The 25,037-nt window shown below is 48.3% G+C and overlaps 1 protein-coding gene across 1 annotated transcript in view; it reads left to right on the top strand.

Moving 5' to 3' along the window:
* Positions 1-8,956: 8,956 nt before the first annotated feature.
* The window catches only part of LOC144173328 (uncharacterized), a 32,113-nt gene continuing 16,032 nt past the window's right edge, over positions 8,957-25,037 (top strand). Inside the window, exon 1 of the mRNA XM_077701809.1 lies at positions 8,957-9,479. Coding sequence (XP_077557935.1) covers positions 9,471-9,479 — 9 coding nt within the window. The 5' untranslated portion in view covers positions 8,957-9,470. The remainder of the gene's footprint in view (positions 9,480-25,037) is intronic.

Raw genomic sequence — 25,037 nt, 5'->3', positions numbered from 1 at the left:
CGTTCGACGGAAGAGATATACATTTAAGCGCGATACTTGTCATTTCTTCCTCTTTTCGATGGTTGCAACGACAGGGCAAGCCACCGACATAACGCAGCGTTGATGCCGTTAGCTAGCAGCGGTAGTTTACCTTGGGAGGAAGCACGCATCCGTCAGACCCGAAATATAAATGTAGGCGGAGGCTTTCGAAAAGCAGTGCATATATAAAAAAATATGGAAGGGAAAGCAGCAGTTTAGCACGCCAAGGAAACCGTAAGGGAAGTGGTTTTATTGTTCTTGGAATCAAGATGACCCGTTTCTCAAAAGTTACGAAGTGGAGAAAAGCACGCGTTCAGAGTGGGGAGGGGACCAAAGACCTTTGTATTAGGTTTACAAACCCGGCTACCCGGGCTGGCCATAAATATCATCGCCGTCAACATCAGCCTATTTTATATCCACTGGGAGACGAAGGCCTCTCCCGCTGACTTCGAACTGTTCCTACTCTGCGCTGTCCCAATCTATTTGTTGTTACCTAATTTTCTTACATCCTCCCCACGTGGTGTTATCGGTCTTCTCGTATACCTATAGTGGATCTCGTGTCGTCTCTAGGTAGCCATTCTGTTTCCCTTGTGGTCCGCCTGTCGTAGATTCTTCGTACTACAGGGCCAGTCTGAACCAACTCCCCTTCTCTCTCTTAATTTTAGCTAGGATGCCTTGCATCCGAGTTCTCTCAATGGTCCAAGACGCCCTTTTCCAGTTTCTAAGCGTTGCACTATCATTATTCTTTGCAAGGCTCCTTAAAGCAGACCTGAGTTTTCTGTGGAGGGGCTTATTAAATGCCCACGTTTCTGACCCATAAGTCATTGCCGGCAATACACACCGCTTCTATGATTTTCTTTTTAATGGCACAGATAGCCTACTGTTCGTTGTTTCAGAATGTTTGACGAATTCTTTCTAGCCCATAGTAATTCTACGCCTGGTTTTTCTCTTGGGGCTTGGATCGGAACTCGTAACGTGCCTAAGGAGTCGAATTTCTTTAATTAGAAGTCTTATAAATTCGAACTTAGGAATAATTCGAACTGGTTCGCACCGGCAAAGTGATACGTGTTTGGGTAGGACAAAAGTGTCCTTGGTTAGATCTTGAAACACGCACCGTGGTTAATTCGAACAAGATTTCCAGCCCACTCCGCCATTGCAGCGGAGGTGTTCTGTTCGGGTCCAATCGTTCCACACTGATTTAGTCCGAGATAGGTGTTTGCATGCGCCTCTAGGGGGGGTGTTCCTGCTATTCTTGGGGTATGGTGTGTCTTTTCGCAAACGGCGTCACCAGCGCACCACATCTCGTAGTCCATAAGTGGGCGTCTGCTTGTTTGGTCTCCCATCTGGAACAGTTCATTGCGTATACCGTACTTACTAAGCTCCCAAGGACGTGCAGTAGGGCTTTCGCGAATGCGTTTCAAATAATGCAGCTGTATGCTGTAAGGCTAATTAAACTGACCCCCGCTAGTTGGAACTCTGGTTAATTAGAATAGATTATCTGTACACTCGGAAATCGGAGTGAAGTGGTTCGACTATGGTAGTGTAGTTCGACTATAGACTATAGTATAGTATAGTGGTTCGACTATAGTATAATGTTTCGACTTTCAGCTCGTCTAGTGTTTCATAGACTGAAAGTAGCGCTCTATTAAACACGTCTATTCATGCATGCGCGCGCACACACACACTCACACACGCACACGCACACACGCATGCATATATACAGCTGTTATCTGTTTGATTTAGTCCCCGTCATTTCATTGCCGAAATAAGTTGTTGCACATGGCCCTTATCGATATGCGGCCTCCTTTGGAGGATCTGAGGTGCCTAGTGCTGTCGCGGAAAACACCGGAAGCTCTTCATGCTTGCAGCAGATAAATTTCAAGACCAGAGGACGAGACCGTCCTGCTGTATCAATGCGGCCATAAATAACGCTGTAAAGAGGCTCGATATGCATGCTTTCAGGCACGACGATATTGCGAAAGCCACCCCGCAATGGCTTCCGAGCATAATTTGTGGCTCAAATGGGGTCGATATATCCCGACACAGCTGCCAGAGTCGCGCTAATAAATGTTCGCGAGCTACATCGGCTTCCAGTACTGTTTAACCCCGAACGCGCGTTCAACGAAAGCTGACACAGGGATTTTAGGATAAAATGCACGAAAAGAACGGTAAAAACAAAAAGAAGACACCACACAACGCATAAGCCAGCACAGGACTGCGTTGTGTGATGTTTTCTTTCTGTTTGTCCCGTATTTTCCGCTCATTTTTTCCTATCCTGTCAAGTGACCAAGTGGGCACTCAGATTGATTTGGTGACAGGGGAAGTCCTTCTGCGCAATAACAATGTTCCTATGAAATTCAAAGTACCCGCCGCAGTGGCTCAGTGGCTAAGGCGTCGCGCTGCTGAGCACGAGGTTGCGGATTCGATTCCCGGCCGCGGCGGCCGCTTTTCTGGTGAAGGCTAAAAGAAAAAACGCCCGTGTGTACGAGATTTTGGCGCACGTTAAAGATACCCAGTTGGTCAAAATTAATCCGGAGCCCTCCACTACGCGCGCCTCATCGCCTGCGTTGTGTCGGCGCGTTAAACCCTACAATCAATCAATCACATATGAAATTCAAAGTAGGTTGGCCTTGGACCCAGTTAGGCTAACTACATTCGGACAACAGAGTCTCATCAAGGCCTGCAGACGAGCAAGTTATTTAAGGCGAACACCTCACTAGCGTGCAGGAACACCATCTGTTAACGACCCGCTTTTGTTCAGCTCTCCGAAACTCTTTTTTACACCTCGGACTTCACGGTGCAAGTGGAGTCTATGAAATTTTCTTTCGTCGTGAAGTGTCTCCTTAAGAAAGCTGTATGCAGTTTGAGTGACACGTCCGAATGAGCGCAATCTTACAGCGTGAGACCACGCATGACTACCGACCGTCGCTGGCCGTGTAGGGAGGCATACGGCTAAGGGACTTTCTATTTCGGCGCCTCCTTGGGAGGAGCGGTCAGCGTCTTGAAGGGTGCGACGCCGCTTGACCCCACGGACAACGACTGCGCGACCGACCACCGTGCGAGTCGCCGCCGCCGAAGACGTGGGCGACGAGTGTCCGTCCATCACATCGCGCTCCCGGCGCGAGGTCATGGGGGGAGGCAGAACGCACTACGACGGCGGCAGGAAGCCGTGGATTATACAGCGTGCGACACTCTGCCTTGTCCGCGACGAAGACGAACGGGAAGCACGGAGTGGACGCTGCGAGCTATGAACCACGACGGCCATGCTTGTCGCTGTGTGGTGTCACTGGTGGCCTCGGAGTACAAGACGAATTTCACTCCTCCCCTTTAATGCTTGAGTTATTACTAGGGTACTTGTCAAGGGTCTCGAGTTGTCTACGAGACCACCGCGAGCTATAGGTGCCAGCTTCATATAGGTGCCAGCCTTTCCTCGACCGCTAGTCGGGAGGGGGATGTCTCTTGTAGGGAACTGGATCACGTTCACATGTGGAGACACTGGCCCAGGCGACGACGAGGACTGACGACGTACGTTTACGCAGACAACTTATTTTGCTCGAAGGCAACAGTGAATCCCAGTCTGAGATCTAGGAAACGTTATGTGCAAACTAGTAACTGTATGTTGTTTCGCCCTTGCGAGTACCGTGCTTCTTGCGTCAGTGGAGTGTCAATAAATTTTCTTTTCAGATCGCGTGGAAAAGCAGGGAAGTGAGATGGGTGGACGGCATACAATGCCAGGTAGAGAAAAGGTACACAAGCTAGCCCTTTTACCAGTATGTGAGTGCATTGTATTACAACAATACGAGAATAAATAGAGGTTGGTGCTGGGCCTGTTGGTACTCGCAGTAAACCCCCCTCTATAACGAAAAGCGCTTAATTCTAAATATGAGTTTACTCGAAGCCTTTCGTGGCACCCGTTTCAGTGTACGCATAATGCATAATACCTTCTTTTAACCAAGCATCACTCACAACGAAGCCTGTGACCTGTACCGGGGAATTCGTTATGCCGAGAATTCACTGTAACTGTGCGAAACCACGAAATGAATCCTTAGAAGATGCCTACTCGTGTTAAGCTCTTCAACCAAGGTTTTATCGATACAGGCCAAGTAGTATATATGACTAAAGTTTATGACGAGCGTCGCAATATCATTACAAACGTTAGAATACTGCGTGAGTAGTAGATGAGCGCAGATTGTATAAGCATTCCTTTACAACCCAACTTAATTAAGCCACCCAGCGACAGCTGATAGAGCCAATCAACAGTTTTGCTAAAATCAATCGCAAACATTTTGATCTGTTACATGACATGTTTTCGATTGGAACCAGAGTTCGAGTAACAAGGCCAATTATGACCGGAGTTTGTGAGCAACCAGCTAATGCTTTTATAAATGCTAAAATACTGCGTGAGAGGTGCACATTGCCTTTCTTGCCAGGGGTGTGACACTTGATGGAGCCGAGCCTTTGTCAAATCTATCGCAAACTTTTAGATGCGTTGCATGGCGTTCTCTATCGAAGCCATGCTGCAAGAGTCTCCAACAATAAGGCGCAATTGCTTTTAGTGCTTTCTTTTGGGTGCATTCGTTGTCTTCTTTGTCAAGGCAATACATAAGCATCCAAAATAGGCTTGCTTCTCTTAAACCGTCGTTTTATATTCGTAAGACGCGTGCTTATTTCATTTTGCTGTGGTGTAGGCGATCCTTCAGCTGAGGAAGAACATGTGAACAACATTAGCGCACATTATTAACTAAGGGGCTTCCAGAAAGCTTCCCAAGTCGCTTCCATTTTGCTTTGATTACAGTTGTAGACGATGGACAGTCCTACGTGCGCAGATAATTGCCATCGGATGCTCTAGCGCCACCGTCCACCGATTTATGTCGTCAGACTTCATTATGCCGGTGTTAGGATCCCACGAACAACATGTACACTGAGAAAACAAACATGCCTGTAGGCAAGTGTCGGCTATTATCAACACTTCCACCGGAATCACGAATGCACACGCACGCCGGACCGAAGCCTGGCCAAGCAATCCCGTGAAGCGTTCATTATACACGTAGAAAGCGGAAGGAAGGCGCGTCCGTTCCAATGGTTTACGGCACCCTGCATCACGCGCCGAGACTCAGGAGTGAGTGATAGCCGCTTCGCGGCGTGTGTACACTAACCCCGCGGTGCCGCGTTGTCCCAAATATCCGCGTCGTCCCAAACTCCACCGCATCTGTCAACTGACTCTATATGTCTCCATGCCCTCGTGCGGAAACCCGCTCCACCGATCAACTGCTTCGCGCCGAAATGAAGCCCTTGAAGCGCGAGCAATTCCAAAGCGTGTTATTCGTCGCGGGGCAGAAAGAGTGCAAACGCTTGGACGAGCATCCCGCATGCGCGTAGTTATTCCACAGCCACGAAAGAAGAAGAAGAAGCAGCAGCAGCGTGCCTCCCGAAACAGCTTCCAGCGCGAAAGTGGAATCAGCGTGAAGGGAGTGACCGCATCGCAAGTCTCGCCATTAGTCATTCGCCACGCTCGCTGCAGCCCCCATTGCGCAATGGGCTACGTATCACTGCTTTTTCTGATGTTGGGTGATTGGCAGAGGGAGGTGCGCTTACCGACATCTTCCGCCGTGCTGTTGTTGGGTTTCGGCTCTCTTCTTGTCATTCGAATGCAGTAGAATTGCGGGAGGAAGATCAAGTGGGGACATTAACGGTGGCTTTGGACATGCGATGCTTCGCTCAGCGCGTGTTGTACGGTAGCTATTTTGGGTACCTTCTCGGTGAAATATTATGCAGTGAAAGCATCGCGCGTGGTTTTCTTTTCAAATGAACGGCTTTTCCGAATTTGAGACGATGTGTTATTATTTTCGTTTATTCTGAAACTGAAAAGCAGCTGAAGTTCACTCGCAAAAACATGTGTTATTTTTATCTCGTATGGGGCAATGACACGACCACGTTGGCGAGTCCCCTTGTAAGAAAAGAGGAAATACGTTTTATGGCGCTATTGCGTTCCGAAAAAACCTTATAGCGCGGCGACGAAAACATTTCAATTTTTTGCCCTCTCATGCAAAACGCTGTTAGAATGTTCTTTTAAATGGCTCACAAGTCGGTCAAACGAAGTTATAGAATACAGATAACCAACGAATGAAGTTCAAAAAGGTGTGCGCCGTTAGTACTCCAATATCGCGATTACGCAATTAGTTGTCCTTTTTAACTTGGTGACATTCCTGAATTGAACGTTTGGAAGTGTACACAAACTCACAAGTAGATAAACACGCGCGCTTATTACGACAGTTGTGTGTGTGTGTGTGTGTGTGTGTGTGTGTGTGTGTGTGTGTGTGTGTGTGTGTGTGTGTGTGTGTGTGTGCGTGTGCGTGTGCGTGCGTGCGTGCGTGCGTGCGTGCGTGCGTGCGTGCGTGCGTGCGTGCGTGCGTGCGTGCGTGCGTGCGTGTGTGTGTGTGTGTGTGTGTGTGTGTGTGTGTGTGTGTGTGTGTGTGTGTGTGTGTGTGTGTGTGTGTGTGTGTGTGTGTGTGGTTACCAAACGTTTTAAAACTCGCAAGAAAAACTCCCACCTCCCCTCGCGGGAACCCCTGTGTAGATGCGACGAAGGGACCGCGTTTTATAGCGCGCATAACGTTGAGGGGACTGCGTACGCCTGTCCCAGTCGATGACGACGTTGGCGTACTTGTAAAGCGGCGTGGACTCTAGGTGTTTGAGTCAAGCGTGGATGTTGCTTCGCCGGAGAACGGCACACCGGTTATATGCGTAGCGCGCCCGAAGGAGAGGAAACCGCGGAAGAGAGAGTACTGCACATGCGCCGGCCCCAGCGTGTCTGCCGCGGCTATGACGCAACGTGCCGCGGCTATGACGCAACACAATCCACTTTAATCCAATCCAAATCCAATCCAATCTAATCCAAGCCAAGCCAAGCCAGACCAAGCCAAGCCAATGCCCCTCGCGAGAGAGTGTTCGCTATCGGAGAGGAGAGGGGGTGAGCGGCGGAGAGCGCAGTTGGCGCGGCGAGGAGAATGGGAGAGGGGTGGACAACGCCGACGACGACGACGACGCCGGAGGGACAAGGCGAGTGAATGAGATGCTCTGCATCTAATAAACCGAAGCTGAACGAAATTTGTTTCAGGAATTGGTTACGTATCAGGAAAACAGAAATGGTATAGTCGCAGAAATTAAAAAAAAAAGAAAAAACTTTGCTTGAACATACCCGACTAAACCCTGAGTGGCTGAAGTTTGCAATTGCATCCTGATGACTGAGAAGCCCCGTAGCTTTGAAAAAGAAGCATTTCCCGATGTATACGTATTGGCTGTGGAAAAAATAGATTCGCTTCCTGAAATGCTTCAATGGCCCGTACAACAAGATGTTTCAAAACCAAAAACAAAAATTTTGATGGTATTCCAAAGCCTCAACAAAAAATAAAATTCGGTGAAACTCGCCATTGCATTCGCTAGAAGCACTGCGATTATTCATACAAGTTTAAAACAACGCATATTGCACAGATAAAGTTACCGCTACTAAATTGCATTCCTATAGTAGTACGATAATATTTTTGCTGGTAATACCAACAAGGCTACGTCCGCCTAGATGTGGATGATTTATTACGCAGTTTGTTAAGTATCCGGCTGGTACACTGTATGGCGGCAAAAATAAAAAAAGCCTGTGGGTCCGCATTGGCAACCAAAACATGCGAAGGAATTAATAACAGGCGGGAATCAGAAATCTAGGAAGGAATTCCTGTAGTAGCATTACTTTTGAGGGCCTTGATGAAATTCTCACTCTGGTAAAAACCGACGTCTTCAAGTAAATAAAAATATAGTGATAAAATGAACGCTCAATTTCTTGGGTGAAAAAATTACACCATCTTCCCGTAGGGGAACCCTGAGTAGTATGCGAAGCAGACATGGGGTCGACTGAAGTTCCAATTAGTTTTCAGTTCGTCGTTTCCGTTGACGTTCAGCTTCGCGTGCCTTCGTAGTATCAGTAGCTTCTTGACGTAGTTTGAATGTGTGAAGGACATAAGGCGCGTTCGTAGCACATGCTCCCGTCTCGGTTTGTATCGCAGTGGGAAGAGCGCCAAGTACCTCCCCTTGCGGCCAGAGAGTCGTGGGATCGAGACCGAGCGCCGCCCACCTATTTCTTTTTATAGTGGTCTGCGCTGACGTCAGCCCAAACGCTGACGGGGCTGAAGAGACGCGCATGCGCAGTAGAGTGCGGACGGCGGACAACGACAACATGCGAGGGAGGGACACAGCCCCGAGCATGAGATGCTTCGCATCTAAAAAAATATATATAAAATTCGAAGGACCTCCACATCCGAACATCGTTCTGCTGAGTGCTCCCGACATCTGATATGGTCTGAATGAAAGAAGTGTTCTTAACTGGCAACATCTTAAATTTTATAGGACCATTGTAGGCGATGATTGCCTGCAATGAAGACAATTATTGTCTGCAATGGAGACAATTATCATCTACTATGAAAACATCGGCCTTCTTGGAGTCCAGCTGGGCCTTGTAATAAGTGCTCCGCTGTTCCTAAGGTAGAGAGGCGAAGTGATACTGCTTACCGTCGCTGTAGCTTGGACGTCTTCGAACTAGCTGTCTGCTGGCACACTAAAGGGGTGCTTAGAGTGTTTTTTTTTTTAATATGTTGTCGTCCTAGCCTTGCTTAACGTTTAAGATGAATGTGCCCACATACACTGATTGTTTTCTACTGCAACTCCATTCTGTGTCGTTAAAATGCGAAATCTCTTCATATCAAGCCATGCTTTACATATACCAGTGCTTCCTTTATCCGCGAATCATTTTCAGCGAGTTCGACTTCAACAAAAATTGAATCCGTAAAGATAATTTTCCACACTACCGCTGTGTCGCCGGCACTGTCCAACACGAAGTACAATATGATACAACGTTTGTCGGCGTCCGTGACATGAAAGCGGAGCACCTGCTTTCCCCCTCGCACCGGACCGGTGCGCGCTCCGCTCCTCATCCCCGGAGCAGGCGCGCCGAGAGCAGCGGTAGCGGCCGGCCGGGTCGTCGGCGCGGGCGATAATTGGCGGACGCGGGAAGCGGAAGATGCTCGCGCGCTCAAGGAGCTGTGCCGCCTTTGCCGCCGCGGCGACGGCGGTAACGGCGACAGCGCGGGAAGAAGACGCTGACAACGGCGCTGGCTGCGGGCGCGCTCGTCACTCTCTCTGCGGCCGACCTCAATACGGCGGCCGGAGGTCATCGTTCTGCACGACCCTTCGGTTCAAGAGCACCCCCCCCCCCCCTTCAAGAAACGAAGGAAGGAGGGGGCGGGGGGGGGGGGGGGGGAGACAAGGCGTCCGTTCGACAGCGCCGCCGGAGGGGGGGAGGGCTCCGCCCCCCGAGCGCAGCGCGCCATAAGAGGCTGGCCTGGCGCCGACCACCGGCACAAGTCCTTCGACATCCGAACGCGACTGCTCTTCCCAGAACGCAGGACATGGCTCAGGTGAGTCCCGCAAGGGCGAGGCTCAATCGGGAGGAAGACAGCGCACGTGGATTACTACCGCACTTGCACCTGCGGCGTGGACGTGTGACGAGGAAAAAGCAGCGTGTGGCCGTAGTTATCGATACGGCCTGACCTTTGACCCCTCGCCTCGCCGGAATAACAAGGCCGGTATCGGGAGCTACTGCGTGGGGGTCTCTCGACAGGGCGTGATGGATTACGCAGCCTCCTACGCAGCGAAAGGAACGAGGCCTTATCAACGCGCCGGTCTACCTTGGCTAATCAGTATGGGGGGCCGGGTCAGTCACGCGTAGGACGGTTACAACTTGCCACCTGGTAATAAGCATTCGGGAAAGTTGGCTTGGTGGAATATATATATAGTCGAGCTTCCGGCTATGGAAGCTCCCACCGCATGTGTCGGTACAGGGAAAAAGGCTTCAGGTGCGTGTACAGACCAGGGCCTTACCTGTAAGTTAACTGTATTGAACAGCGGAGAGTACTCCAAGTTAAGAGCAAGGAAAAAGTAAGGGGATTATGAATGGCGCCAACGCATTGTTTGCACGAGAAACCAAGTCCGGTCGGGGCATTCAATTCAAAAGTAATATCAAAGAAGGACTTCGGTACGCTGTACGCTGGGAAAGGGAACTGCGGCCTCCGCCACCACCCCTAAACATTATTAACCTGGCATATTTACTCCGGAATATTCAGCCGTACCTTCGGAAACTTCGGATATTCGGAAGCTTGAGCCAAACTGCGAATGCTAAAATACCAAAGGAAGCTTTAGAGGTTCGCACTGATAACGAAATAACGAGGCATAAAAATAAGAGCCCATTACTCAACAATGCAGTGTTTTCAAGAAGCTGTTTGTAGGAGTAAACGCGACTTCAGGTGCAAGCATTTTATCTGTAGCCATTTTATACCTAAGCAGGATTCAACGCAATAATTGTTTTTGGGGCGCTAAGCATCAGGGACCCCTGGTGGAAAATGCGGTTGAATTTACTAAAATAGAGCGATGTAATCTCACACGTCAAATTCCGTCCTGGGCTGGGTATTTAAACAGCTGCGGAAAATAAAAATAAAAAAACCTCCTAAACTGTTTTCATACGTGGGATAATCCAACCACCTTAACGCAAAGAATACAGGCAAGTTATGGTGAGTTGCTTAATGCACATGTGGCGTTCTGCCCTTGCTTGTGATGCGGGTGATTGCCTGCCTGAGCGCTCGTATGATTGCGGCTTCGGTGGCAAACGTTTTATTATAAGGTAATGAAGTGCGAAGCGTCGAAAAGCTCCGGGCGTAGCTAGTGGTAGGACCTGCGGAATCAGCTCTGACAAGCCTACAAGACCTGCATGTCATCACCCCGTCCCCTAGCCCCTACATATTCCTGGTAATGGTCAAAGGTACCCGCCCCCCTCCAACCCACCTAGGAACTGAGAAGTCTCTTATTGGGACGTTGTGAAAAGATTTCACTTTCACAAGTTTCATAGCGGAGAGGCTAGGAGTCTTCACGGTACATATTGCAGAACAGGTCATCACTCGCTGGGAAAGTCCCAACAAGATGTGGCGTGGGACGCGCGTCCTCATTAACTTAACGCAACGTGACTCAGTTTTTGTATATTTCAAATTTTCAACTAATAGGGTCTCCTCAGAGTTTTTTTATGGTTCAGCCAGTCCGGTTGAATAGGCGAACTGTTCAACCTGGAAGTATTTATTTCAGCTGCACAATTCGGTCGATACCAACTTGTCATTTCGAAAGCAGCCGTGAACAGTAATAAGGAACCACCTCTGTGATGCCTATATCCATCGCCCATCACAAGATAATTGAAGCTGCGCTTCACCGCTTCTTCTCGGCCAGGAAGTGATACACACCACGCGTTTATAATAACAAAGTTCACGTGGTCCGTGTATACGCGGACCATTGGGATCACAGACAATCGCTGTCACTGCTCTTAGCTGTATAGGGATGAAATATCGGTGCACCGGTCTGTTGACGCGAAGCTTGGGCAATACCTGATGCATTGCTAAGACGAGACACCGTGTTTTTTCGCCAATGCTTTTGTATTCAAGATGCCCGCCACCATAGTGTGCAGTTTCCCCACCGACGTTATTGAATCAAAGCGGATTAGGCCGGCCGCCGATTGGGTTGCAACACGACGAGTTTGCATTTTCGTCTCGGTGGTGTCGCTATTGGTGCGATGAGGGACTGTATGTGCTTGTGTGCGACTGTCTTTAGCACCGCCTCAGGATATAGCAGCCCCTATGGACGTGACGAGGAAGCCAGCGGCCCTCGTGGTCACTCGTGATGAACCCATCCACTTCGGAAGAAACGGCTCGCTATAAATGGTCGGAGCGTTCGATCGTCTAGTGCCTGCGTTGGACGCAATCACGATCGCGGTGTACATCGTTTACGGCGCTGATCTTTCGGCCTCTGGTAGGTTTGCACGTCGACTGTAGAGAGAGCGCGGCGGAGATTGGTAATCCTGGCCCGATGTAAACATCTGATGTAATGCGATTGGGTCTGCATGGCGCATCGGAGGTTACTGGAGCTCAAACAATAACCCGATTTTCCTCGTTGACGGGTGCGCGCTTAGCGAGCTCCGTTTCGAATTTATTGCCGTGGTAAGGAGCTTGCTGTAACGAGGTTCCGGCGTTCGAGCGGTAAATTTCTACTGAGACATGCGGGAGAAAGCTGCATGCACCGCGTTCTTGTTCCGCTGTTCGCCTGCAATCCGCTTTTCACATGAGTTGTGATAGCTATGTGCACAATAGTCCTATCCCGGTACGTCTTTTTTTTTCGTTTTATTATTTTTTAAACGCAGTGTATAGAGTGCCGTCCGATGGCACTCTAGCTCGGCGCTGCTGCAGGAATGGCTAGTGTGCCGTCCGACGACATTCGAGCATTTAGGACAAGTCTAGCACCACCCAAAGCGTCTGTAGTTCTAGAATGGTGGTTTTTTTTATGGTTTAGGTTACTTTTTGGTGTTTTAAATTTTTCTTTTGTGTTCGTTGCGTCATGTTATCTTAGTATAGGTTAGGGTAGCTTGCCTTACGATATGTGGAGCGATACAATGCCAGACGAGGCATTTTTTTTACAAAACGCCGGTGGACATCGATATAGTGGAGTCCTTATAGTACTGTCGGACGGCACTCTAGACACAGCCGTTTGAAAAAAAAGTATACTGCGAACTCGAGGCTCCTTGGGCAAAAAAAAAGTCGATGGACATTGATTTCCACTTAAACGATTGGACTGAAAATACCAATGAGTATAGTGTTGCAAAATGAATGACGAATTGCTTTTTGAATCGCAATTTGGCAACATTTTATTCACGTGCGTGTTGAATTGGGTGCTGTTCAAGTGAGCGCAAGAAACAAAACATGATTGTTTTCGGTGCACGTTGAAGATACCCTGGTGGTCAAAATTAATCCGGAGCCCTCCACTACGGCGCGCCTCATAGCCTCATAAACCCCGCAACTATAATTTTAACTTGTTTCTAATTTGCGGTTTAGTATGCTTCTCACTTGACTAGCTCAATGAAAATTCGAAGAGCGGCAGTTTTATCCCAGTCGAAAAAACCCGGGACTGCCAGTTTCGCATTAGCTTTGTGATGTAGCTGGAATAACTTGATTCGTGTTATTTGACCGAAAACTGTGGCTGATAATTATTCGTGTGACAGGCTGAAAAACCTTTTACAGTTACAAAGTCGCCTGAGCAGCCAAACGTTCTTAAACTCGCTTTGGGACGATTCGGGTAAAACACGGATTACATCGGTATACTCATCCCAGAAGCCCACGTACTGAGAGCAAACGGAAATTTCGAAATGTTTACAACCCTCCTATCAACTAATTGCGACAAGGAAGCGAAACTCGGCACAGTGATAGCGGATTCTTTGCGGTCAATTGCAACCTGATTTTTTCGCCCCAGATATTTACACTAGATTAAAAGCCACAAAGCTTTCGCTAGAAGGCTGGCCTTACTGCGAAGTGTAATGTGTCTATAGGACGGCGGCAACGACAACTACAACACATAAAATTCCGATTAAGGTGCAAGGTACTAACAGTTTCGTTTAGGAATTCGCGGCTTCCAAAGCAGCCAATCACCCTCTTCCATCAAAACTTCTAGCGCGGTTGCACACAAAGGGAACTCATTCATCACGTTCTGAAGAGTGAAGGGGCACAAACCAAAGATGCGGTCGTCTCGTTTGTTTCTTATTTTAAATTCCCTGGAAGCGTTACATAGCTGGTTCACAGACTGCAGATATAGTCCAGGGTTCCACGAAACTTTGTCTGGGCAGGCATTGGAAGGAAGAAACGATACGAATCACTAACACTGGCCATGTATGCAGAATAGTCGACGTTTAGGAACCTTGTACGGGTTTCTCGTTCGCTGAGTTAGACTATAGGGACACGTGTGCTGTTCCGAACGTCGAATATTTTTCATACGTGGTCAGTGTTTCTGATTCGTTTCTTCAGACCATAGATGCGGTCATCTTATTAGTTTCTTTTTTTTTTCAATTCGCTGGAAGCGTTACGTGGCAGGTTGACAATTTTCCTCTCCGACTCAATCTTTATCTCAGTCTCAGTCACCGACTTTATTTCCACTTATGATTCCACGGACATCTAACGATCTTTTCTCCATTGTACTACGTCACCCCCGCGAATTCCCTTATCTGTTACAGTCCACAGTGATCCTCTGTCGCAGTACTCTGCTCGTAGTTTCTCGGACGTTCAAAATTGTGAAGCAGATCACAGGGCAATAAGAGGAAGGCGTATTTATTGCACGCAATCAATGCGCATAGTCAGGAGCAAAAGATTATGGGCCGCGAGAACGGCACTTTTTGGGGGATTAGTCTCCCGCTTGACAACACGGCAGCTAACGCGTTGCTTTTAGGACACTGTAGAAGTTGAATGACCACTTACGCGAACTTCGCGGTCTCGGGGCTGCAGGGTGAAAGGGTAATACCCTGAAAGTGGCAGTTACGTGACTCGGGAACACCTGCTCGTGATTGCACATATTCCAGTGACTGGAATATGTGCAGTGTAAACTGGGCGTCGCTGAAAGTTTAGTGCACCTAAAACCCCACATCGTCGTTGCAAAAAAAGAAGAAAAAAACTGAAAGTTGGCCTTTCTTTTTTCAAGATGACGCGAAACTTCACTCGACGTGTATTGTCGATTACCACGTGAGCTTCTGACCGCGCTTCATGATTGACCTAATTTTCATTCTCGCTCTTAATTAAACCCGTGAGCGGGAAAGGTTACCTTCTTTCCGTCCTGTCTCTATTAGGACAGAAAATAATCAACTGTTGTCAGAATACAACTTCGTGGTGCCTGCCTCATATTGGTAAGTGATAGTAAACCACTTCGGAGGTGCGAATAATGCCAGCTGCTTCAAAATATAAAAGTATCTCAAGAGAAAATGGAGCTATAAACGGTTTCGCATGACCCAAAACGCATATTTGACTGTATTGCATTCACCAGGAACCAATGAACACTTATTGTAATTAAAATGATCGGGTTGCTTAGGATATACTCGAGGAATGTGGCTCGCATAGCGGTGTCATTGTAGGGGGCCTGCTGGACAAAAATCCGCTGGATTATTCGAAAAGCTTTCGAGCCCCTCAATATAGTATATATCATAGTATAACATGTCCTCTGCTGTGAACTCCTCTGTTGTGAACTCCAGAGGGTCAGGAGCCCTCGTCAGGCACTCAATGCCTTTAGCTCCTGCCCCTTCAGCAGGAATTGTAACAACGTCTGCTGAAAAATAAAGTCTTCTTCTTCTTCTTCTTCTTCTTCTTCTTCTTCTTCTTCTTCTTCTTCTTCTTCTTCTTCTTCTTCTTCTTCTTCTTCTTCTATTTGTCAACATAGGGCTAGATTAAAGGCGACTAAGGGACGACTGTGGCTGGAGCCTTGTATCGCGCGCATTCCTCCTCTCTTTTAAAATCCTCGGCCTGCCGTTTGCAGTTTTCAGGAACGGAAACTCACTTCTGTACATAGCACAATATGTTATAATGTTTTTTTTTTCTATACCACTACTTAAACATGCGCACCAAAAGAGCGTAGTCTGTTTTAGCATTGAAAAATGCGCCCGCGATCGTCTCGTCTATATTCGCGACATCTCAATCCGCAGAAAACACCTAAAGCTAAAAACGGATCCCCGCCCAAATGCAAACGAGGTTTGTGGGTACAGCACCCGAATAGCTCCGCGTTTTCCGCGTAACGATGTACCTTTACAGCGCAGGACGAGGCAGCCTTACCGCGACCGTGACCATATAGATGCGTAAGCGTAACTGCACACACATGGTCGGCCCCGTTCCCATCCATTCAGCGAGCGCCATCACGCCGAGGCAGTTACGGCCGCGTTCGCAGTTAGTCCGCCCTGGCTCGCTGAAGCTCCAAAATAATGTTAGTATGACAGACTTTGGATGCCCCCCGCGGCTTTCTTCTCGGCAGTTTCACTAATAGCCGTCCATCTTTGACCTCCCATTCGGGTCACCATCATATGAGACCCAGGAGCAGTGACGATATATGCGAAATAAATTCGGATGCTTGAAAGGGGCACCCAGAATTATGTGAATATGACGCAAGGAGCAAGACTGGTGAAGTCTTGAGGCAGCATTCAGAACTTGCGTTTACGTTTCTGCCCGAGGATTAAAAATTAAACTGAATAAAGCGTACTTGCCTGGTCTACTCTTTCTAAAAGCAGAAGATGTATAACTTGGAACTCCATATAAAAAGACATTATTGCTTCTGTATTATTGTTGGATTGTTTCTGTACCCGCTCCTGCAATGTCCCAGGCATGGGACAGCAGTATTTGTAAATAAATAAAAAAAAGCAATTGTTTTTGGCTAGAAATAAAATTCCAGACATGAACACAAAATTTAAGCATTCTGAACGCGGTCACTCAGCACCCAGAAAAGTATACGAGGCAGGAAAAAGACGTGGTTGTCTTGCGATTTTATTTCTGACCGAAGAGTCAAATTAAACTCAGCAAAGCTTAGTGTACCGGTCTACTGATTCTAAAGGCAGCAACCGTATAGTTTAGGGCTCCACGATAACACAAGGTAAAAATATCTATTATTGACTAAAGCCAAGCGCCGTGTGTAAACGAGAAATTTAAGCACAGTGAACGCGGTCACGAAGCTCCTAAAAAGACATACCAGGCAGGAACAAGACCTGGTCGTTCCGCGATTCAAATCAATGCCGGCTGCCAACAGAGCGCTGTGACCAGGAACTACTTTTCGGAATGCAAAATGTATAAACATAGCGATATCTAAACGATGGTCAAAAATAGCGACCGTGGCCCGTACTGAAGAGAGACGCTTTGTAGGCTCAACGACCACCCGGGGCTTAATGCGAGGCTCGCCGTGTCGACGATAGATCGCGCTAGGGAAATGGTTTTGAAAGGGCGAACGGGCATTCGTTTGAGAGAGGAAAGCAAACCGTGACTGCCCCTTATAAACCATAAACACGCGACCCCCACGGCCTCTCTTTCACTGACTTATACGATCTGCGACTTTCAATGAACTCGTTTCAGTGAATCGTACCGAGCTCTTGTTTGAACAGTGACAACAGTTCCAGCAGTCCTTGACCCTCCCGCCTGCTCGCTAGAAATACACTAACAATTTAATCAGATCCATTCCACGCATAACTCAATTGTAGGTGAGTTTCTTGTTTGGGAAGCTTGTTTCTTGCAGAGACAGTAAGGAATGGGAGGAATGATAACGGTCAAATGAGAACATCCCTTATGTCAACTGAGCCGAGAGCGTACTTTAAAATTCCAGCTACAAGAAACTACTTAGGATGGATAACAAAAGAGCTTGAAAAACGCGCAAGGCTGAAGAAAAGCAACTAGTTTAAGCAAGCTATGATCTGTTTGGCTACACTTTGTAATTAAGCTGACGGTGTATAAATTCGAGTGTGTATACTTTATATCTATGCGTAGAATCAGCAGTGTATATGTACCGGCAACGGAAACGTCTGATAGCATTTGAGGAATCACAAAGACAGCGCGCAATTTTACTTTATCCGAAATGTTGTACAATTCGCACCTCAGTAAACAATTTTGTTTGTCGGGAGAGGATGCTTCCACCGCAGAGAAATTTGCATTTGAAGTGACAGAGTTCGAGTGACTCGATCGCTTCTAGAACTCCTATTTTGTGCCCACATTCTGTTGTGATGTACGTCGGAGAAGGGAAAAAAACTGACAGCCAGTATGTTGACTACATGTGAAATGACGCAATTTTTTGGAAAGCGAAAATTGGGCTTTCGAGGTTTATGGTGAAACCCTGTGCATGAATCATTTCACCTAGACGTGACTGCAGGTACCACGCTTGCTTCAGACGATGAGACTCAAGCGTAGGCTTACATTTCACTAGAAGCGGACGACTATGCTCAAATGAGCTCTCAATGTCCCAATGAGAAAACGTCGACTTGAGTTCTTGATATGTGTTTAAACCTTGACAACGCCCAGACGGCACGAGCGGAGCGAGGCCGATGAAGCGACGCTTTCGTTTCGCTTTGTTACAAGAGCAACAAATACTCGTCTGAACCAATTTTGCGCTTGTTTCAAATGCTTAAAGAAGCAGTGAAGACAAATTACATATTTGACTCATTAAAAATTGCGTTTTGTTGCGGCAAAAATGACACCAGTTCTTTGGCCAACTTCAAACAAATAACCCGCCGCGTTGGCTCAGTGGATAAGGCGTTGTGCTGCTGAGCACGAGGTCGCGGATTCGATTCCCGGCCGCGGCGGCCGCTTTTCCGGTGGAGGCGAAAGGAAAAAAAATTGGGCCCATCTCCCCGCGAGGGGGACTCGAGTAAATGCGTCGCATAGGAGGTGGGTGTATTGCGTTAACGTTTAGTGTTTGGGGAGTTTGTGGTAGTGAATGCGTTGTATCAGCAGCTTCTTGACGTAGTTTGAATGAGTCAAGGATATAAGGCGCGTTCGTAGCCTCCCATTCTGTGTTGGCTTTGTGGCGCAGTGGGTAGAGCACCATGTACATTGCGTTCCGCCCGCAAGGTCGAGGGATCGAAACCAGGCGCCGGATAGTATTTTTTTTTTATATAGTGTAGGGGGAGGGGTGCGGACAACGAAGGTGCGGACTTTAACGGACGTCAGCGCGGGTGACATCGTGAGTTACTGAAATGCTCTGCATTTAAAACGCCCGCGTGTTCCAGATTTCGGCGCCCGTTAAAGAACCCAGGTGGTCACAATTAATCCGGAGCCCACCACTGCGGAACGCCTCACCGCCTGCGTTGCGTCGGCGCGTTAAACTCTACAGTCAATCAAACAATCAATCAACTTTAAAGAAATAATCATGATTTAACAGAGAACGTATGAAACAGCGGGAACTCCCCGGACACTTTCCGGCGATTTCTCTGTGAGGTCGCGAAATCTTGTTAGCGCGATTGGCGGCCACCGACATAAGCTACCGCCAAGAAGCATGAGTGGGCGATTGTAGTGGGAGGTCTATCATTCGCGTTCGAAACTCCTGCACCGCTGGCGCTTGTCATGCATTTCCCCGTTGGTTAGCGCAAAGAACACTGCAGGTAGATTCTAGGCAAAATACCCGCGTTCATTTAGTTAGGAACGCTTGTAGGGTTGTTTTTTACCACAGTAAGCGAAAAAACGTGGCAGTGCAACGCCAGCGCGTGCGGGAGGAAAAGCAACCACAAAAAAAAAAAACAGAACTCCCGCTGGTGCAGTTTCAGGCAGGGGGCACGCGATCACTGTTGAAGGCGGGAGATTTGAATTGCATTGGGTGGCAGCAGTGAGCGGATAATGGCGCTACAGCCCATTCTGGTGAATCGCTGCTCTGCACTTCCGGCACCTTTCACACTGAGTGGAACGGCTTTAATTTTGCTGTTTTCATTATTAAAGAAATAGGGGCAGCTTCGCACTAGTGGCGCGAAGACTTGGCAAAAATTACGCCCACCTCCCCTCGCGGGAACCCTGGTGTGATGCAACGCATCTCATGGGGGGTTCCATTGGCGTTTTCCATCATATTGATACGCTTATAGCAGGGATTCTCACGCGAAGGGGAGGTGGGCGGACGACCGTCGACTGAGACCGCCGGAGCGCGGCATGCCGCTTTATATTCACAGCACCCGAAGGAGAGGAGGCCGCGGAGAGAGAGAGTACTGCACATGCGCAGCGCGCGCAGCGCCGAGCGCAGCTCCGCCCACCGGCGCCCAGCAACGGAGTGAGAGCGCGCTGCGCCAACCCGCAGCTGTTTGGGAGAAAGTGTTCGCTATCGGAGAGAGGAGAGGAGGAGAGGCGCAGCTGTGCGGACAACGCCGGACAGACGCAGGAAGGACAGAGGGGGAGCATGAGATGCGGTGCATCTAAAAGAGAAGCTGGCGGCCCCACCTAGCTTATCCTTGGTTCGGCTAAGTTTGTGCGTGGGTATGCTTCGAGTCTCAGTCACGTTTTCTGCGTGGTGTCGTCGTTATCCCCCCAAAGAGGAATGAACACTCGGCGATTAAAGTATGTACAATGTACGCGAGCTCGTAACTCCGGATTTTCTGCGACTCGCGGATGTTTCCCGCCGCTTCACCGGCGCGATATTCGGGATGGGACCGAAGTCATCGCATCCGTTCTCAAGTAGCGGCGCGGCGGATTTCGCGCCGTGCTTCCTTTTCTTCGGTCGCCCCAGCTCTCCCTTCGTCGGAGTCCCGGCTGTTGCACCTCACATGGATATTCGAACTTGCCGCCGAAAGTCTCCATGTCTGGCAGGCCGGGATCGTTTTGCCCGCAACCTCTCACATCTCTCCGAAAGTGGACCGCGTTAGCACACGCTAGAACCGGCGGCAACCGGCTTCGCGAAACCGGCGTCTGTAGCGCGAGTTTTCCTGTGTTTCCCACTTGAGGCGCGAACGCACGCGAACTTGTGAGAAGAACGCGTGAGAGATCGCGCCTCCTCCTATTTTTTTTTCTTTTCTTTTCCTCTCTTCTCCACTTCCTATCATGTCACCCCCCCTCACATACACACACACACACACACACACACACACACACACACACACACACACACACACACACACACACACACACACTACCCCTCCCCCGGACTGGGTTGTATTCAAATCTCCCGCCTTCAAATCTCCTCAGTAATAACCCTAGTCCTTCTCTAATCATTTCCTTCTCAACTGAACCACACTCCCCCCCCCCCCCCCCCTTCGAACGCTGGGTAGAATGCTCGGAAAGGTCGAGCCATGCCAGCGAGCGCCATGACGTCATCGCTCGGCGAGGTTTCCCTGCGCACGTTCGCCGGCCCAACACCAGCTTAAACACCATCGCTACAAAAAGACATCTTTCGTGGCTCGAATGGAGCTGAGTAAGTTACCGAAGGCTCGTTCTTCCAAAATGAATATACTTGTACTTTGTCCATATGGCCAGTTTTGGCATTTATGTACGTAGATTCAAATATAAAACCCTTCCGTCTGTCCGTAACGCCTAATGTGTCACACTGCCTCCGCATACTGAAATGCTAGTAACAAAAGGCGCCTGGGTCTTCATACTTTGACATCATACTCCTTATATTGCCACTAGAGAAATGTGTTCGCAGCAATGCATTTCAGTATACTAGTCAGGCCGCCTTAAAGTAGCTCAATGTATAGCACTTTGTAGGGATATAGATGGGAACTTGAGGTGGTATTTAATATAAGGCCCTTCGGCTGTGTTACATTCGGGAAGGCGTCCCCGAACCGGACTCCGTGTCCTCTGTCATGTGTGGTAGCGCGGTGGTCGAGCGGTCAGCAAAAATTGCTGCCTTGGGGATGACGACAAGAAGCCGAAGCAAACCTAACTGGGTTACTGCACGGCGAGAGATGAGCCGAAGCTATACAGGAACAATACCCTTCCGGGCAACGTTACAGTACAGGACTCGACCAGAGCGACAGCATGAATTCGCTGCTATAAAACGAATTGATCCACGCAACCAGAGGGCAGGCTTTGTACACAGAAGCCGTAACGGCTGAGGAGCTTTTCCTGTGCTTGCGTGCACACGGCCCGAAAATAGTACAGACACTCACAACACTCTCGAGTTTGTGAGGGCATGCGGTAGCGGCGCTCATTGAGTCTGAGAGAGGGGAGAGAGGAGATCTTGGCAGCGGCGCCCGCTTCACCGGGGCAAGTCTGAACACGAAGTTTGTTTCGCGTTTTGCAACTGCCGCGGCTCGAATCATCGCTGGCGGAACCTGTGTCAACACGTTTTTTCCGATGAAGGCGGGCTTTCCGCAAGGCACAAGTGCACTACACGAAGCTTGCAGTACGCGAGAACAGAGAAGCCGCGCGCTGAATCGCAACGGCCGCCATACTTTTATAGTTGACGTCTGATGTTGCGCTTGAAATATCTCCAAAGCAATGCCTTTTGTATATTCGTATAGCCGACTTTGAAAGGATGCGGTGTACAGACTTCTATGGGAATACATGGGGTTAAATGGGTGTATTTGTGCATGTTTCGAGGGCTTCATATTTTCATATAGGACATTTGCATTGCCCCTGAAAAGTGCCTAACCAACAAGAAATTTGTGCGTAAGTTGTGAAGACTAGATTAAGTGGGCTCGGTGTAAAAAGTTTCGGGGTGATACATTCAGTAAAATTCGTATTTCGGCTTCAGACTGCATATGTGACGTCTACACATGAATGTACGTAGTGGTGAAACCAAAGTCAAAGAAACCCGGTGTATACCAGAGTGGTTCACGCATTTATTCGACATGCGAGTTCCTCCAACTTTTCCTACGGTATCTGCTATCCCGTACTGGCCAGCGGATGATGTCACCCGGTGACATCATTCAGTGAAAAAGGAAAATGCATGGAGGAAAAAGTAGAGAAATACCTACAGACGTCATATCCATATGGACGTCTTCACAAATTATCTAGCGAAAGAAGTGTGGTTTGCAATAAATTTGGCGCATTTGTTAAACGGCCGTGGCAACCTGTTCATTCAAGCAAAAACACATGCTATGTTTCTGCTCCCATTAAAAATTACGAGCTCTAAACATGATAACCGATCCGCCGCTGTGGATCAGTGCCTACTGTAGTGTGCAACTACGTACGAGGCCTCTGGTTCAATCCCTATATTCGACGAGGCCGTGTTTGTAATGTACTTTAAATGCAAAAACCCCCCTGCGCACGAGATTTTGGCGTGCTCTACAAATGATAAATAATGCTCGTGTGGTTTAAATTAAGTAGTCCACATCTCTCCAATACAGTACCGCTCACAGATTAGGTGTACTTACGGCGTATTGGGCCCGAATCAGAAAAACTAAAACGATAAAGCCCGGGTGATTGGAGCTACCCCAGTAATTGTAATCGCATAGAACAGAAGGAGAGCGCAAGGAAAGGGAAAGCCAAAAGCGTGCACACACGAGCAAATTTGGGCTCTTTTACAAGCGCAAGAAAAGGTAGCAATCTGTTTCAGGAAGTGAGGAGTTAATGCCATTTTTTTCCCCCGCGGGAACGACTGGATGCCAGAGGCGCCGCGCATGGCGAGGAGTGTACACGGGTCACGAAAGAGCGGGTGGCGGTGAAGAGGAGAGTAGAGTGGGGCTGCAACCACACTCCCACCTGCAATGGCCGTGCTTCAATGTGCAACACACAGCATGAAGAAGCCAGTCTACAAAGACCAAGCCTACACCGATCCCGGTAAAGCTTGCTTCGTCTCTAAACACAAGTGAATTGCTAAGAAGACATTTCTTAGCAATGCAATTTTATTCCACTGCTGGGAAGGAGAATTTACCCATCGCTGATCGGGTTTGCCGATATTGCAGAGTGGCCGATTTTCCCGGTAATATCTTGGCTTAAGTGTGAGCGCACAGGTTTCGCTAAATCTGCGGTGGTTTCCGCACTAACGGTACGGCAAACAAGGAAGCCTGCTAGCAAATTAGGACGGAAAGGAAAGAAGGCGTTGGGCCCTGTCATGTTTAGATGGTGCTGGCATGGGCTCTGTCGTAGCTTTTCACGTCGCGCGATGATGTCAGTGCAAGGCTCGCTGCGCGTGCTTTCCGGCACCCGTGTAAGTTCCGGCAGCGAAAATTGTTTGGCTAAACTTTCGAAAGTCACTAAACGGAAATTTTTGCAATACTCACTCAGTGTAAAACACCACCTTTACACCGAGTGCTTAGTGTAAAATTTCCGTTCATTGACGACGGAGCGACTTCAAGACCTTTGCAGTGAAGCTGTCTACGGCTATGATCCAGCAGATCGTTTCGGGCGATATATCGAGCGTTGGCAACAATTTTCAGTGTAAGGAAAGAAATTCTCAAAAAGGAAAAGGTCTTAGGAATTCAACATTTTGATACGACTGCTTATATGGCCTCAGAAAAAATGTCTTTCTAGCAGTTCACGTGTGTTTCAAGGTGAAGCAAACTTTACCAAAATCGTTGTACGCCTAGTTGTTGAAAGCTGGCTTTCCCACATGTGTTATGTACATTGCCGCATAGCCATCTACAAAGAGAGTATGGTGGCAGCCCCCCTTTATTCTCCTCTCCACAATCACCGCCTCTTTCCTGAATCGTGTACACTCCTCGCTATGCGCGGCGTCACTCCCCCTACATTGCGCAATGCCGCGCATTTTTAGCGGCCACCACTACGGCGCACTATATAAAGCCTGTCCTGTGCTTGCTGTAGGCGCGCTATAATAAAACGTCACTGTCTCGACCCACCAATCATGTGTGTTTTTAGTCTGAGACTAAACTCAAACATAGAAACCCCACCAGAACACCAGCTTCTCTCCACTTCCCTCTTCGCAGGGCGGAAGTGCTCTGATTTTTTTTAATGCGTACGCATTCCTTGTCTAGCACTCGAGCGAAATCTGCTTGTAGAGCGTCAAAGCATAACGCTTACATTTACAAAAATGACTACTAATTTTTTATTCAAAACTCGTTATCATATCAGTAATTTAATGCAGTCGACTGTTAGTCCCGAAATTGATAAGGAAGAAACGAAAAAAAAAAAATGACCATCTATCTGCTTGTTTCGCAACAAATGTCGCCGAGAGACGATAGTCCTCTGCCCCCTTGCCAAGTAGCCCCCTCCGCTGTCTCCTTTTCGCGCATCTGCTTCCCACTTCTTCTCCCCTCTCGCTCTTCCTATGATCAATGAATCAAGGTTTGTCACGAAAATTTCATTTTCCCGCGTTCGCATGGCTAGCGCGCCATTTTTTATGACTTATTCGGAGCAGCTTAAGCCGATATTTTTTTTAGCGTTCGCTTTTGTCTCGCCTCTCTTCCAAACAATATATAATGTTTTTTTATTGCTATCGTAAAATCCAATCCAGGCGCATTCTCAATTCAAAGAACGCTGGTACTCTGGGTTATGGGATTATATTCGTCCTCATATATACCTGAGGTTTCCTTTCCGCTAAATAATGCGGATGCGAGGGAGCCATGGCAGCGGTAGTTTGGAGCTGTCTTGACTATGAATACTTTGTGTTCAATCATTTTTTCACCAGTTTTCTTGGCCGGCCGGTTGAATGGAGTGACAGACAGACAGACCAACATTTTCGCGTTTATGTAGACCAAAGAAAACAACCTAGCCCTTGCACCATGTGGAAAG

The sequence above is a fragment of the Haemaphysalis longicornis genome, unplaced genomic scaffold (genome assembly GCF_048455015.1).
Source record: "Haemaphysalis longicornis isolate Haplotype H1 unplaced genomic scaffold, Haemaphysalis longicornis Haplotype H1 scaffold_3, whole genome shotgun sequence".
NCBI lineage: Eukaryota > Metazoa > Arthropoda > Arachnida > Ixodida > Ixodidae > Haemaphysalis > Haemaphysalis longicornis.
The sequence above is the reverse complement of the archived record's forward strand: the minus strand, read 5'-3'. Positions and strand labels throughout refer to the sequence as shown.